Genomic DNA, 13,932 nt, shown 5'->3' with positions numbered 1-13,932 from the left:
GTAACTTATCCTCGAGTATGTGTATTGACGATTATGCCCTTATCGGCAAGTAATGTGGACTTATTCTTATCGCTTTCCTTTTTATTTCTCGCTATCGCATTTAAATTGTACACGCTAGTACGAGTATGCGTAAATTTTAAAGTGTAAAATATCTACTTCAGATATATTTCAATTTCCTTTTTTTACTATAGGGAATTTAAAAACCTATACTTGGATTCCTTTTTAAATCCTACCCGTGCACCCTTCCTTCATCATTCAGTCTCACCTATCCCATCTTTTCTGTATGTTATGTCCCTCCCTCTATCAAAAAAAAAAAAAGCAAAGAAAATTTCAAAACCTCACTCTCTTCTTTCTCTCTCTCTCCCGTGAACTCTCTATTCCTCTGCAACTCCATGAGCGAGCTCCAAAGCTTGTAGATCGAACAAACAAACTACATTATCATGCTCATCTCAGTCCCACTATCACAACCATGTCCTTGAAATCTGGTGTGGACGAGTTTTGACTCACCAACTCGGAAGGTCGACTCGGCGAGTTCGACATATCGATTTTCAGGCCATGCATGGCTTAGGTAAGCCTTGAGAAACCCTTAGAACATTCATTTCACTTCTATGGGTTGTTATTGATCTTTTGTTTGTGTTTTGAATGTGTGGTTTTACCCAGAAACTCGAGAAGAATGAGAACCTACCATTTTTCACTCAAGAACTGTGGCCATTTGGTCACATTCAAACCGTTTTTCTGGTCAACCTCGACCACAATTGGACTTCTTCTAAGTACAAACTTGTTCTCTACATTCCTAAATTCAAAATGGCTTTTGAATCACTGAGTTTGGTTAAGTAACGAGTTAGAAATCAACTCTGGAAGTAAGGAAGAAAATTTCAGTTTCTGGAAAATTTGTAACCGTGGTCGTTTGGCTACTTTCAGGCCAAATTTCCGATTAACTCATACCATATTCAAACTTTCTGTAAATTGGGATTGGTAGATCACATTCCTAGCTTTAATTTGGCTTTTGTAGAAGTGAATTTGGTTGATAATCAAGCTCGTTAAGGGCTCTGGAAGTTGGCCCAAAAATCTACAAAACTGCAGATTTTCACGAAGAAGGTGAATACAGTGTACTCGTGGGGGCGCGTGGGTGCGCGTGGATAGATCTTTAGGCAGCACGTGGGGGCGCGTCCGGCCTCCGGCCGGTGTGTGGTTGACACGTGTGTGTTCGTGTCGTCGAGTAGATCGATTTCATATATTTATACCCTAGGTTTGAGCAAACTATGAGGGTTTTATTTAGGTTTCCGTTATGTGCTTTAATTAATGTTATTTAGTTATTTCACATATAGGGGAAACTTATTATGAGAATTTTCGAGGCCAAGCTAGGCTCGGGGGCTACGACCCAGCGACGTACTTATGAGTGGGCAGTTGTTTTATACCTATATATATTTATAGTTTCCATAAATGCGTATTTACTTCACTTTTACGCCTATATTGCCTAGTATCATTATTGTGATATAAATTGTGATAAATGATGCTATATGGTTGTGATATTACTGTCATGGCATTCATACGTACCTGTGTACATGTTCATCTTGCTGCACTCGGTGTTAGTACTCGCCCCAGGGCCAGGGCCAGTCCTTCACGTGTATGCTCACATCCATACCATTCGCTCACCTTGGATCCAAGTTTAGGTGATGGTCTTGTCGGGTAGATTGCATTAGGCGAACCATCTTGTATGTGATGTGCTTTTGCACCAGTCTTCACGTGATCGTAGTACTAGAGCATATTGATTACACCCAGTCCTGTTCGTGTCAGAAACCATTTGTTCGAACTTTTGTGCCAGCTTAGATGGATGAGCACTTAGTTATATTGATTATCACATGATTATTATTGTGGCATATGATACATCATTTACTTGGCATATTTCTGGTTATATGGCTTATATATTGGATTTCATACTTACGTAGTATATTTTGAGGAAACTATACTTGTTTTACAGCGAGGGTTTAGTATATTCAAAGATAAAGGTTTTCATTATAAGCATTGTTTTGCTCACCCAGTCAACTTTGTTTTTCGCCCCTCCAGGACCTAGATAGCTGTACTATATGTGGCACTCGAGGAATCACGACAATTCTGACATTTCCTTTTGTTTAGACGTATGAACTTATCACTATTATGTAATAAGTGTACTTTGGTTGCTTTGACTACTCTTTCGTAGTCTCCCTGTCTATTACACTCTGAATAATTGTAGTGGGTTCAACCCACGAATTACGCACTCTGTCATTGTTTAGTTCTAATTAGTTTTAATTTTATTCACTTATTGCATCACTTACCCTTATGGTTACGTCACCTCACGGTGACGGCCAACATGCTTCGACCTTTCCAGGTTGGGGTGTGTCATTGCACTAAAATGAAACTGTGCACGTTTTATGTCAAAAATGTAAATTTTTCATTTTCGTGAAATATTTTTCGCGAGCATTATGGAAAAGTTTATGAGGAATTTGGAAGCAGTTTTACAATTTATTGAGCAACAAATGTCTATTTAGTAAAATATTTAAGCCGAAAACTAAAAAAATAGGCGAAAAATATAGTATTGAGGCCCATAACATTGTCAAATGGGTTCTACACCCAAGAATCTCAACGGAAAATCTCACCTTAATTTTCAAAACTTCATGGTGAAGCAAACATGAAAATAAATAGATTGATCGGTGATTATGTACGAATTTGCAAAACTGACTAAAAATCATGGGCACCCACGTTTGTTGTAAAAAATATAAATTTTTATTTTCGCGAATTTTTTTCTGTGAGCATTAAGGAAAACTATGTACATCATTTGGAAGTGGTTTTACGATTTATTTAGTAACAAATGTATATTTATAGAGTATTTAAGCCGAAAATTAAAAAAATAAGTGAAAATGTAGTATGAGGCCCAAAACATTGTCAAAAACGGGTTCCTCCCTCAAGAATGTAAAAGGAAACTTTTACATTAATTTTTAAAACTTCACGGTGAGTCGAAAGTACAAATAAATATATTGAACGATGATTTTGGTACGAATTTGCAAAATCGACTAAAAATCATGAGTACCCACGTTTTTTTGTCAAAAATGCAAAATTTCATTTGAAAGCTGTTTTACAATTTATTAAGTAACAATATATATTTAGTAAAATATTTAAAGCCAAAAACTAAAAAGATATGTGAAAAATGTAGGGGTGAAGCCCAAAACATTGTCAAATGGTGTTCCAAGCCCAAATCGGAGCTGAAGTTCTCCACGCGGCAAGTTATGATTGGTTACTGGGGCGTGGACTGGCAGTCGGAGGTCGTCTCAGGAAGTTGCATTAGGAAGAGAGGGAGCAAGCGAGCGGAGATGTGGAATGCTGCAGCGGCTTAGCATTACAAGAGAGAGAGAGAGAGAGAGAGAGAGAGAGAGAGAGAGAGAGAAGAGAAGAAGAAGAATAGGAAGAGGAAGTGGTGGAAGATGAATTGGCTTGGTCTTCTGTACCTGTTCTTATCGGTTTCTCTGCAATTCGGTGGTGTTTCTACAAAAAATCAGGTAACTTTTCTCGGTTATTTTTGCTTTCCTCCATTGTTGCTCATATCAACAATCCAGCTTGTAATGCATTCAATCTCTGGAAATTATTTTATGGGTTAATCCAATTTTCGATGATATTATCTGGGCTCAATCCAATTTTTGAACTTGGTGCTTGTTTCTTTGTTTTTCACAGGGTCATGAGGATTCTGCAGCCACAAGGTACTCTTGCTAAAATGTTGAATATATATTTTCATTTATGATTAAGCTAGCAATTTTGTTTACGATCCTGAGAATCAACCTGCTTTGTGAGATGGCCTAATTGTTTATGGGAATTGGAAATTGATGTCGATTTCGTGTCATTCAACTAAAATCCTTGCTGGAACAAGTTTTTTCAAGTAGGTGTTTGCATATTATTTGTGTTCCCTTTGAAATTCTGAAGCTTTGTCTATTACTAATAACAGAATTTGATGTGTAGAACTATAAACAAGGAGCTGGGAGATCCACCGGAGGTACATTGTTCGAGAGAAAGGAGTAAGGCGGCATGGAAAATAATTCAGGAGGTATGGAAGAAAATCATGCATAGACTCTTGTAATTAGTACATTTTATTGTAGTTTCGGTCACTGATATCATTCTCGCTCTTGGTGGAGCAGTACTTGATGCCCTTTGTAGAGAAAGAGCGGTATCAGATTTCAAGAACATGTAAGCTGCACCCTGACAATGATCTGTACAGAGATCAGGAAGAGCACAAAATCCAAGTAGATTTAAACGAATGGCAATGTGGATATTGTAAAAAGAGATTTTATGACGATAAATTTCTCGATAAGCATTTTGACAACAGGCATTACAATTTGCTGAATGTGGTAAGTGCCCTTTGGTTTTATGTTCTTTTCCTAGTAGCGATACGTGTGGCGATATTTTGTTTCAGAGTGAAAGGTTATCACGGAATTAACTAAATTAGCATGCATTGAATAATACAAGCCTAATATCTTCAGAGAATAATAGAAAGAGCATGACCCAAAAGATTGTTTTACATCAACCCGTACACTTGCTCATCTCCTTACCTTATTGTATTAAGCTAATTTTCTACAAATTATAACTGGACATTGGCAACCATGGCCTGTCGATTTGTTTAGCCTAAGTTGGTCATTTCTAATTGAAACATGGCATACCTTTGCTGAATCAGAGTCATACCAGGTGCTTGGCAGATGTTTGTGGTGCGTTGCATTGTGATCTCGAGATGGATTCTGTACCACCCAAGAAAACTAAGTGCAATCCTGCTGCTGCTGCACGGAATCGACATCTGTGTGAGGTGGCATCTGACTGATGACGTTCGCATTTGAATTTCACCATTCTTTGTATTCATAAATTGCCCATTATATGCAGGGTCTAGCTGATAGTTGTTTTCCAGTCAAACAGGGTCCAGCAGCAAGCCGTCTTCATGGTAAATTTATATCTATATTTATCATAACAACAGAAAGCTGTAACAAGCTTATTTTTCAAAATTATCAACTTATAGTATTGCTTTCTTGATGATTAATACGGCAGAGTTCTTCTTGCGCCAATTCTGTGATTCCCACACTTGTACTGGACGTCAAAAGCCCTTCTCTCGAGGCCGCAGGAAGGTAAAGTTCACTTTGGGTGGTATACACTTACGCTAAATCATCCTAAATCTTTTTCGTTATAAAACCTGAACCTGTTATGATGTTTCTTGGTTATGCCCGTATGATGTTTTGTTGAACTTGTCCTCGTTGTTTCTCTCCTTTATGTGTCAAATGTGCAGAAGAGGGCGAGTATATCCTACCTTGTTATTTCCATTCTGACTCTGGCGTTGCTCTTCCTTTTCTACTCTTACATTTACATGTACAGCAGGTATCTACATCCGTACTCCTCATTTTGCCAGACTTTGGCCGCTTTTCTATTGATTTCACAACGGTAAGTATATTTTTTTCTGTCAGGGGAGTGAAAAGAGGAACTCAAGAACTGAAGCGTGTCACGCCAATCGGAAGGAAGAAAAAACCCTCCTAGTTACCGCTTTTCATTGAAAAGCAACAGAGAAAGAGAGAGATACTATGCAGTCTATCGTAGTCACAAAATGTAAAAGCTGTGCTCTTCCATTTGCTTTGTAATTTGAATTTTGATCATTTCAGTGTAGACGTAGAACAACATTTTTTGGCAATGCGAAGGCAAAATTTGATGTATCGAATGTTACAGGGATTCTGTTCATTGTACATCAATGCCTATGATTTGTTCGCCCCATTTTGCTTGATCGTCTTGGTGTTTTTCAAGGGCCTTCTCTTTTGGTTTTCGGCCATGTCGATATCGTTCTCAGATTCATAGAGTTTGAGAGAGAGAGAGAGAGAGAGAGAGAAGCTTAGAAAGAAGCTTAAAATGCTTTTCTTCAACAAATAAATTCTTTTCAATCCGCTCAAACATTGGCACAAAGATTCGACGTATAGTGGCCAACTAGTTTACATGTACATAGCAATTGCATTAGATTACAGTGCAAGCAAACAAACAATAAATGGCAATGACGTTCAATGCAGCTCCTCTGTAAGCCCTTAGGTCTACGCAATGAACTCGAAACTAAACCGTGCCCCATATTATCCGGCCATGCTCCGGTTACAGACAGGCTGGAAAGGTTGATTGGTGGTCATCGTTTGAAATCAAGAGCAAGGGAACAAAAGCCTGAATCATTTTCTTCTAGGTGGATCGCGCTTGAGCCCGTACTTGTTGAGCGTTTTGATATAATTTCTCATGAGGCTGAATTTGTTGCTTCCCAAGTGATACAAGTAATCCCACGAATAGATTCCGGTGTTGTGTAAGTCATCGAAAACAATCCTGAAACATTCACTCCACCATTCCAGTCACAACATAACATTTCCGATATACAAATTGTTTGCAACCCCCATTATATCCGGAATGTAAAAGTACCTTACCCCATAGTTTCCTACAGGTTCCGCAGACATGATTCCGACGTGACGCCGCCCAGATATCACCTGCATTAATCGACATATGAGTCGAAAACAAGGTTACAATATCAACATGTTGGCGCAGCACTAAGCTTCCAAATAACGTCAACGATAGTTGTGGAGATAACAAGATGGTGTAAATATATTCAATTGAAGACGAATGGACACTAAACCATATGGAGCTAATAGAATAACTTATATGGAACGGATTCACCGCCACTGTGGTGTCTTGGACTACTAATACAATACTACGTGGAGAGAGTCCTTGCATTAGTGGCTTGAAATTAGTCCTGGCCAACAGGTCATGTTTGTTGTGTGTGTTATGTCGTGTCTAACCTGTTATTTTAACGGGTCGTTAACAAGTGATCCGATAAAGACCCATCAAGAATTGGGTCGTATGATCGTATCAGTTCATGTCGGCTAAAAAGTCATGTAAGAAATTATCATATCTAATGTCTAGATCTGAAAAACGATACCTTATTTGGTTCTTAACGGGTGACTCAACTCTTTAACGGGTGATCCGTTAATGACCCCGACTCATTAATAGGTTGATACAAAACCTATTATTTTTTCGTTGTTTCATGTCAAGTTAAAAACGATATCTTATTGGATTCTTAACATGTGACCCGACTCTGTAACGGGTGGTCCGTTAATGACCCGATCATTAATAGGTTGATGCAAAACCTATTATTTTTTCGTAGGTTGATGCAAAACCTATTATTTTTTCGTTGTTTCATGTCAAGTTAACCAGTCGTGCACAAAATTTTCAATGTGATGATAACAAAAGGGCTTTTAAAAATTGATTTGAGAAATGGGAATTATGACCTTTTCACCAGCAATTGACCTAATCTTGGCATCAACAGCTGGGCTGTGGATTCTCAGAAACTCAGCTGACAAATTGAAAACATTTCCATTTCCAAACTCCACCCCTACCTGAAACCAAACCAAAATTCCGAAACACCAATTTTCAGATTCAAAAACACCGTTTTCAGAAACATCAACAATATGATTCAAATCCAATTACAAAAACCACCGGCGGAGGTCAAAAGCTGGAAGCTTACACATTTGGGCGCGTGGAGGGAGAATCTGGTGAGCCTCGGAGCATTTGCGGTGGCGTGGAACCTCCGAATCGCTGTTTGAATCGCTGACATGCTCTTCTTCTTCTTTGGATTTGCTTCTGGCAAATTGGTTCTCAAAGTACGAGTTTGGGTTTGACTTCTCTCTGACCGGGCCTAACTCAGTTACGGGCTTATTGGGCTTTGATCAGTTGTAGGCCTTTTGGTCCATCATGAGGATTTTTTATTTTTATTTTTATTTTTTAACCACCATATGATTGGCGGAGAGATTCGAACTCAGGAGCACATAATTCGTTATAAGGATTGAGGGAGAGAAAGATTGAAAATAAAAATACGCATTCTCTTTTACGGATTTACACTCCAAATTGAATATTCAGTGTTGAACCCTGTGAGCATCGATTGAGTTATGATTTTACAATTTATTTATCTTTTCAATTGGACAATGGTTTTAACACTCTTTTTTTAGCAATCCACACCCCATATTAAATATCCATTCTTGAACTCTGTGAACATCAATCGAATTTTCGTACTCATCTAAGACCATCTCTACCATCTCCAATAGAGATGTCAAATTTCATTTTTGTAATTAATGTGGCAAAATAACAATTTTATAAAGTATTCCAGCTGAGATGCCAAATTAAAATACTTTTCGTTTATTTATAAAATCAAGTAGGTCAGACTATATTAATAAATAATAAAAGGAAAAATTAATATCTGATCCCTAGTTTTTACTGTTCATTGACTAAGACCTTATTAGTTCTCAAATTTTGATTCAAGTCCCTATCATTAATGTGATAATGAATTTACATGTTTATTATATAATTTTTTTTAATATAAAAATTGGTAATTAATTTAGGGTTTAATACTCACACCACTATTAAACTTCTAATTAATTTTCAATTCAAACATTTCGAAAATAATAAAAAATTAAATTAAATTAAGTTTGTACCTATTAGTTTTTTTTATATATATAAAAAGATTCTAAATTTTTTAATCTTAAATGTACCCATTCATATAATTTTTCAATTTTTTTAATCTTAAATGTACCCATTCTCAAATATATCAATTTGTTATATGTAAAATGTACCTTTTTTTTAATATAAAATCCATTCAAATTTTTTAATCCATGTTTAAACTTTTATGGGTACATTCTTTTTCGTTGATTTGAGAATGTATCCATGTTTTGGTACAATAACTTTTTTTGTTAATTTTGGTTAATGTACCCATACATAAATGTATACACACACACACACAATATAATAGAGAGTATAATTTATATTTTATTATTTTTAATCCCATAAATTATGGGTTTTATTTAAAATCTCATTAATATAAACAATTACAAATTTCAATTTTTAATTTTTAATTTAAAAAATATAGTAACTTACATTATTACATTAATGTCAGGGACCTCAATCAAAAACGAAAAACTAACAAGGTTTCAATCAAAGAATATTGATAGCTAAGGACCGCATCCAAAGTGTCCCTTAATCAAATAACCAATAAGTAAAAAAAAAAATATGTGGGCCATCATTAAAATAAAAATATATATATAATTTGACTTTGCCTTCAAATTTGGCAGCAAAGTGGATGATGTCGATGTCAATCCAGTAAGATTTTGGCATCTCCTTTGGAATCATAAAATCACCTTCTTTTTTTTTGTCAAAACATCCACGTAAGATTTTAACATCTCATTAGAGATGCTCTAAAAAAATTGTATTAAAGAGTGTTAAAATCACTAACTTGTAGTATGATTTTCTACTTTCATTTAGACCCAACGTATTATACAAGAAGGTAATTAAAAGGAAAGGAAAAAAGAGAGGAATCATATAAGTGCCAAACATCAAGTTACAAACTTAGCTTTGCAATTGTTATTCTGTCCTTTTAAAAGATAAATAAATAGCTATTTAAGTATTAAAAATTGGAACCACAAAGCTTGAAGAATAAAAACAACAAAACAAACCTAGACTAGAAAGAAGCATAAAGAATCTGATCAGCCAGCCTCCTTGTATGTCCCTTATACCAACTTGAAAAAGAAATACTTAATATATATGTCCCATACACCAATATATATCAATGCTTTAGGTTGTGATTGTATAAAAAGGGCAACCTCAAGTAGCAAGGCTCCTCGCATTGCGAGGGCCGGGGCAGGAACATCTATCATACACGACCTTATTCTTGGTTTGCCAAATGTCTATTTTCATGACTCGAATCGGTGACCTTTCGGTACAAATGAGCAAACTTTTTGTTGCGCCAAAGCTCGCCCTCTTGGTTATGATTGTATATTTATTAAAAAAAAAAATTTATATTCTCAATTTGGTTGTACTTATATTGAGAATTGAAGATGATGATGTTAGTGGCTTAATAAAATACAATACCTTTTTTGGCCTTTTGGCTAAAGCTTAATGAAATATATGTGTGAAATCATGACGCAAACCACATACGTACATGGACCATCTTATAATCGAATCAGTTTTTAATTCGTTGCAGGGTAATTTACACGAAAGAAAATGAGAAATTTTCAACGAAAAAAATGCTCTCTAAACCAAACCTCGATAACCCTAACTACCCAAGTTAATCCATGCTACTTTATACTGAGTAATAGGGTCAGCTGATTAACTAAAGCCAACAAGTATTCTCTCCAACTTCCTTCAATTATTATACTAAAATACATATTAGTAATTTAGTATACATTAATTTGCATTGAACACATACTGAATTATAATATATGTATATATATGCGCGCGCTTGTCATATTTTTCCAGAATGAATATTAATGAATAGCGTCTGCAGTGGCTTCAGATGATTCTCCTTTTTTGTTGGGAGGTGATATCGTGAGATTCCACGTGGGGCTCATTGAGCAGTTTGCAAGCACAATTCATGCACGTAATTAAGTAAAAAAACCTTCTATATATGAAGCTCGAAAACAAAGGGGAGTTATTTATGCTCTAAAAATATCATAACACATGCATCTTTCAAACGCTATTTTCTTCCTTATATCTTAAATATTTAAAATATATAACTTTGTCGAAGTACTGATAACAACTTCCTTTCTCTTTGTATATATAGGCAGGGAGCTACTCCACTTAATCCTCAGTGCTTGGCACGACCTAAAAAAATTAGCAATTGCTTGCTCCAGTAGCTTCTTATATATTATTAATTCAAGATAAAGCTGTGAAAAAGTAATAATGTTAACCCCGGGGGCATTGTTTGCTTCCAATTATTCATATTCTAATTGAAGATGGAAGAGAACTCTATCTCAACAGATATTTATAGTCAACTTGGCTAAGACAGTGTGTCGCACCCAAGGTCGATCTCCTTTTCATAATTTAAATTAGAATATCGATCGCAATTACAAACTATAAACACACATTAAAATGACATATCTTCTGATTTAATTGTTGCAACAATTTTGTAGCTTGAGTGATCATAAATAATGTTCACCTATGGCTATTTCGATCAAAAAAAGAAAAGGTCTTGTCCGAAAATATTGAAGCCATCCCATGAGAGCATGGAATCCACACTATCAACCCACTGTTGAAGACAATTTTCCTGCATGGTTTCCCCTATCGAAATAGAAGCGTTGTTAGAATCTTCCACTGAAAACGAGGTACTATACGAATTAGACATGCTGCTGGTGTTGGGAAATCCTTGGTTCAACATCAATGTTCCCAAATCCAAGCTTCCACAAAAAACTTCATAGTTTTCCGAGATATCATTCGCGTCATCCAACGTGGTTAACTGAACCTCATTTTGCGATTTCTCATCGGATTCTGGAAACCCTTTGTTTCCATTACTATCTTCCAGTAGCTTAGCCTCCAAGCCAGTGCCTCGTGACTCTTCTAGTCCTTCTTCTGATGATGAAGAAGTAATGTTTGAGTGTTGAGTAATTGTGTCTTTATTTTCTTCAATGTGTTCTTTTTCCTCAATGGGTTTGTGGGTCAAAGGGTCTACGCCAAGGTGCTTTAGCCTCTTCTTGATTCTGGTATTCCAGTGGTTTTTTATTTCGTTATCGGTCCGGCCAGGAAAATGTGAAGCAATCTTAGACCACCTGCACACAAAAATATTAAAAACACCAGCTCTAACAGTTAGTACATATGCCCTGACATTGATGTCAAAATTTCAGAGATGAGCGGCTTACTACTAATCGGACTGATTTCAGATAAGGAAACGGAGGGTTATAAAAGCAGGCAAATTATACCTGTTACCAAGACATGAATGGAGTTGAATCATTTGATTCTCTTCAGCTTCAGTAAAACCACCTCGCTTAAGGTCCGGCCTTAGATAATTGATCCATCTTAATCTACAGCTTTTCCCACATCTCAGCAACCCTAGATCACCATACAAAATTATCGATGATGAGGATCGAGACAGCGCAAGGGATGAAGGGAAAGGAAATCTACATGATCATGATCAAAATGTAAATTAAATAGTAGTATATATATACCTGCAAGTTTAGGTACCATTCTCCAGCAATGGATACCATTGTTGAGAATAAAATTCATGAGCTTGTGATCTTCCTCGATCGTCCACGGTCCTCGTTTCAATCCGACCTTGTCACAACAAGGTAGTCTTCCCATTGTCACAAACTCGATCTCCCTAGTATTGTCGAGAAGAAAAAAGAAAACTCAACCGAGCAGCAAAAGTGAGAGAGCCTGAATTCCTAAGTGAACAATAAAGTGGGAGGGCTAGCTTAAAAAGGGAGCCTTATAATCCAAGCAAAGATGCTTTGCCAGTTCATTCCGTCATTAAAAAATCAGAACGTTGTTGTTTGAGAGGGGAGATAAATGATTGAATTGGAGAAAAGCATTTCAGTCTAAATAGATATAAAAATGACACCACCCCAAAATCGAACAAAGTCGTGAGAAAATTAAAGAGGAAAAAAACAGACGTGGGTCGCCTTCATTCAATTCAAATGTTTATTTTTTTAATTTTAACAACTTAAGTCTCTCTCTCTCTCTCTCTCTCTCTCTCTCTCTCTGTGACATTGGCTTTAATCTATGTGAAGCCAAAAAATAATGAGATTGAAAGGTTCCTGGTTGCTCGAGGGCTGGCCACTTTTGTCGTTGGAAACGACTCTTTTGTTTAATTTTACGAAGTTGAGAGAGAGAGAGAGAGAGAGAGAGAGGTATCATAAAAATTTCAAACATGAATCAATTAAAGTTGGCTACATGAAATGACAAGGTTACGTTTTGAGTGGAACAAAGAGTTTCTTCTTTGAATTCCTCATCTTATATTTAAAAAAATACGATTCTGGCTCAGAATATTAACATTTCCATTTCTCTTTTCATAAATTTTATTTTATTGATCAGTTTTCGGTTTCGTTCTTTTTGCAGACAAAAATTAAGGTTTTACATGTGTGCATAAACTTTTCTTTTTTACTATTTTAAAGAGATACTTTTGTATACATGTCAAACTATGATTTGCAGTTAAAAATACTGTGTTTTCTTATCCCATTTGAGTTTGTCAATACATGCACAAATTAGCATTGTTTAGCAAGCAAAATCAAGCATGGTAGAAATCGGATGAGTCTTCATCTACAATGCTTTGCATGCTGCAAATTACTAATGAGTTTGGGAACAATGATACCCTTTTTTCTCTTTCCGTTTTACTCTGTTTTTTCTTGAAAAGCATGTCTATGAAGACGATCTGAGCAAAAAAAACAAAAGAAGAAAGAAAAGAAAAGGTATGAAAAAACACGATGGCGTAACCATAATCTCCATAATTCCTAGACACCTGCAGGGTCACTTATGTTCGATGATTTGAGTACAAACCCTACCAATATGATGTGCTCCATACACATTTTGCTCTCTCTTTTGTTTTTGCTGATATACTAAACTACTTTTATTCACAAACATAGACTTTTCTCATGTCGATTTTATGCGCAAAACCTTTAAACTTCAAAAAAAAAGAGCTGTTATAGTGAGGGAATACGGTTTTGGCCGAGTTTGAAGAACATATAGACTTTGGTGGAATTCAGAAGATGTCTGTGTACATACAAAAGTATGAATTTGCAACAATGGTGCTGAATTAAATACGTTACAATACCACTTCCAGTTGACAATCCTTTAGCATATAAATATTGAATAATATTATTTACCAAATGATGAGCAATATATATATGGTTTTTAAATTGGGTTCATGCACAGGAATATTCCCCATGATCTTTTTGGAGATGCAGAGTCATCAGAAACGCATACATTTTGGGGCTGCGGGGCCGACCTCTGAGGCGTGGAAACATTATCTTGGTGTTCCAAGGATGACTATTCGTGATTGTCAAAGATCATATTACATATTACAACGGGGGGTGTTGATCTGACATTGGAGAAGAGAGGATCTTGTGTTTATAAGTAATTGGGTTATTCTTTATATGT

At 36.1% G+C, this 13,932-nt stretch overlaps 3 protein-coding genes across 3 annotated transcripts; 1 reads left to right on the top strand and 2 right to left on the bottom strand.

Annotated features, from left to right (window-relative positions):
* The first annotated feature begins 3,307 nt into the window (after positions 1-3,307).
* On the top strand, positions 3,308-5,769 carry LOC126582228 (uncharacterized). Its single transcript, XM_050246285.1, has 9 exons — positions 3,308-3,533; positions 3,706-3,731; positions 3,988-4,072; positions 4,164-4,373; positions 4,697-4,822; positions 4,897-4,954; positions 5,059-5,135; positions 5,294-5,382; positions 5,469-5,769. Exons 1-9 carry the CDS (start codon positions 3,459-3,461, stop codon positions 5,536-5,538), a joined length of 816 nt encoding a protein of 271 aa, XP_050102242.1. The 5' UTR covers positions 3,308-3,458; the 3' UTR covers positions 5,539-5,769.
* A 115-nt stretch (positions 5,770-5,884) lies between these two features.
* On the bottom strand, positions 5,885-7,689 carry LOC126582230 (uncharacterized). Its single transcript, XM_050246288.1, has 4 exons — positions 7,544-7,689; positions 7,308-7,415; positions 6,445-6,509; positions 5,885-6,351 (listed from the first exon to the last, which is right to left on the bottom strand). The coding sequence occupies exons 1-4, from the start codon at positions 7,631-7,633 to the stop codon at positions 6,204-6,206; spliced, it is 411 nt and encodes a 136-aa protein (XP_050102245.1). The 5' UTR covers positions 7,634-7,689; the 3' UTR covers positions 5,885-6,203.
* Positions 7,690-10,856: 3,167 nt separating this feature from the next.
* LOC126582226 (myb-related protein 315-like) lies at positions 10,857-12,322 on the bottom strand. The gene is made up of 3 exons (XM_050246283.1): positions 12,006-12,322; positions 11,760-11,889; positions 10,857-11,609 (listed from the first exon to the last, which is right to left on the bottom strand). The coding sequence occupies exons 1-3, from the start codon at positions 12,136-12,138 to the stop codon at positions 11,018-11,020; spliced, it is 855 nt and encodes a 284-aa protein (XP_050102240.1). The 5' UTR covers positions 12,139-12,322; the 3' UTR covers positions 10,857-11,017.
* Positions 12,323-13,932: the final 1,610 nt, after the last annotated feature.

The sequence above is a fragment of the Malus sylvestris genome, chromosome 9 (assembly GCF_916048215.2).
Source record: "Malus sylvestris chromosome 9, drMalSylv7.2, whole genome shotgun sequence".
In the NCBI taxonomy this organism is placed as follows: Eukaryota; Viridiplantae; Streptophyta; class Magnoliopsida; order Rosales; family Rosaceae; genus Malus; species Malus sylvestris.
The sequence above is the reverse complement of the archived record's forward strand: the minus strand, read 5'-3'. Positions and strand labels throughout refer to the sequence as shown.

Excerpts from the sequence above, each read along its gene's own strand:
- LOC126582228 (XM_050246285.1), top strand. The coding sequence starts at position 3,459 with ATGAATTGGCTTGGTCTTCTGTACCTGTTCTTATCGGTTTCTCTGCAA. Across the intron at positions 5,136-5,293 it reads TCTCTCGAGGCCGCAGGAAG|AAGAGGGCGAGTATATCCTA; the intron begins GTAAAGTTCACT and ends TCAAATGTGCAG. Across the intron at positions 5,383-5,468 it reads TACATTTACATGTACAGCAG|GGGAGTGAAAAGAGGAACTC; the intron begins GTATCTACATCC and ends TTTTTCTGTCAG.
- LOC126582230 (XM_050246288.1), bottom strand. The coding sequence starts at position 7,633 with ATGTCAGCGATTCAAACAGCGATTCGGAGGTTCCACGCCACCGCAAAT. Across the intron at positions 7,416-7,543 it reads CCCTCCACGCGCCCAAATGT|GTAGGGGTGGAGTTTGGAAA; the intron begins GTAAGCTTCCAG and ends GTTTGGTTTCAG. Across the intron at positions 6,510-7,307 it reads GGTCAATTGCTGGTGAAAAG|GTGATATCTGGGCGGCGTCA; the intron begins GTCATAATTCCC and ends CGATTAATGCAG.
- LOC126582226 (XM_050246283.1), bottom strand. The coding sequence starts at position 12,138 with ATGGGAAGACTACCTTGTTGTGACAAGGTCGGATTGAAACGAGGACCG. Across the intron at positions 11,890-12,005 it reads AATGGTACCTAAACTTGCAG|GGTTGCTGAGATGTGGGAAA; the intron begins GTATATATATAC and ends ATGGTGATCTAG. Across the intron at positions 11,610-11,759 it reads CATTCATGTCTTGGTAACAG|GTGGTCTAAGATTGCTTCAC; the intron begins GTATAATTTGCC and ends TTTTGTGTGCAG.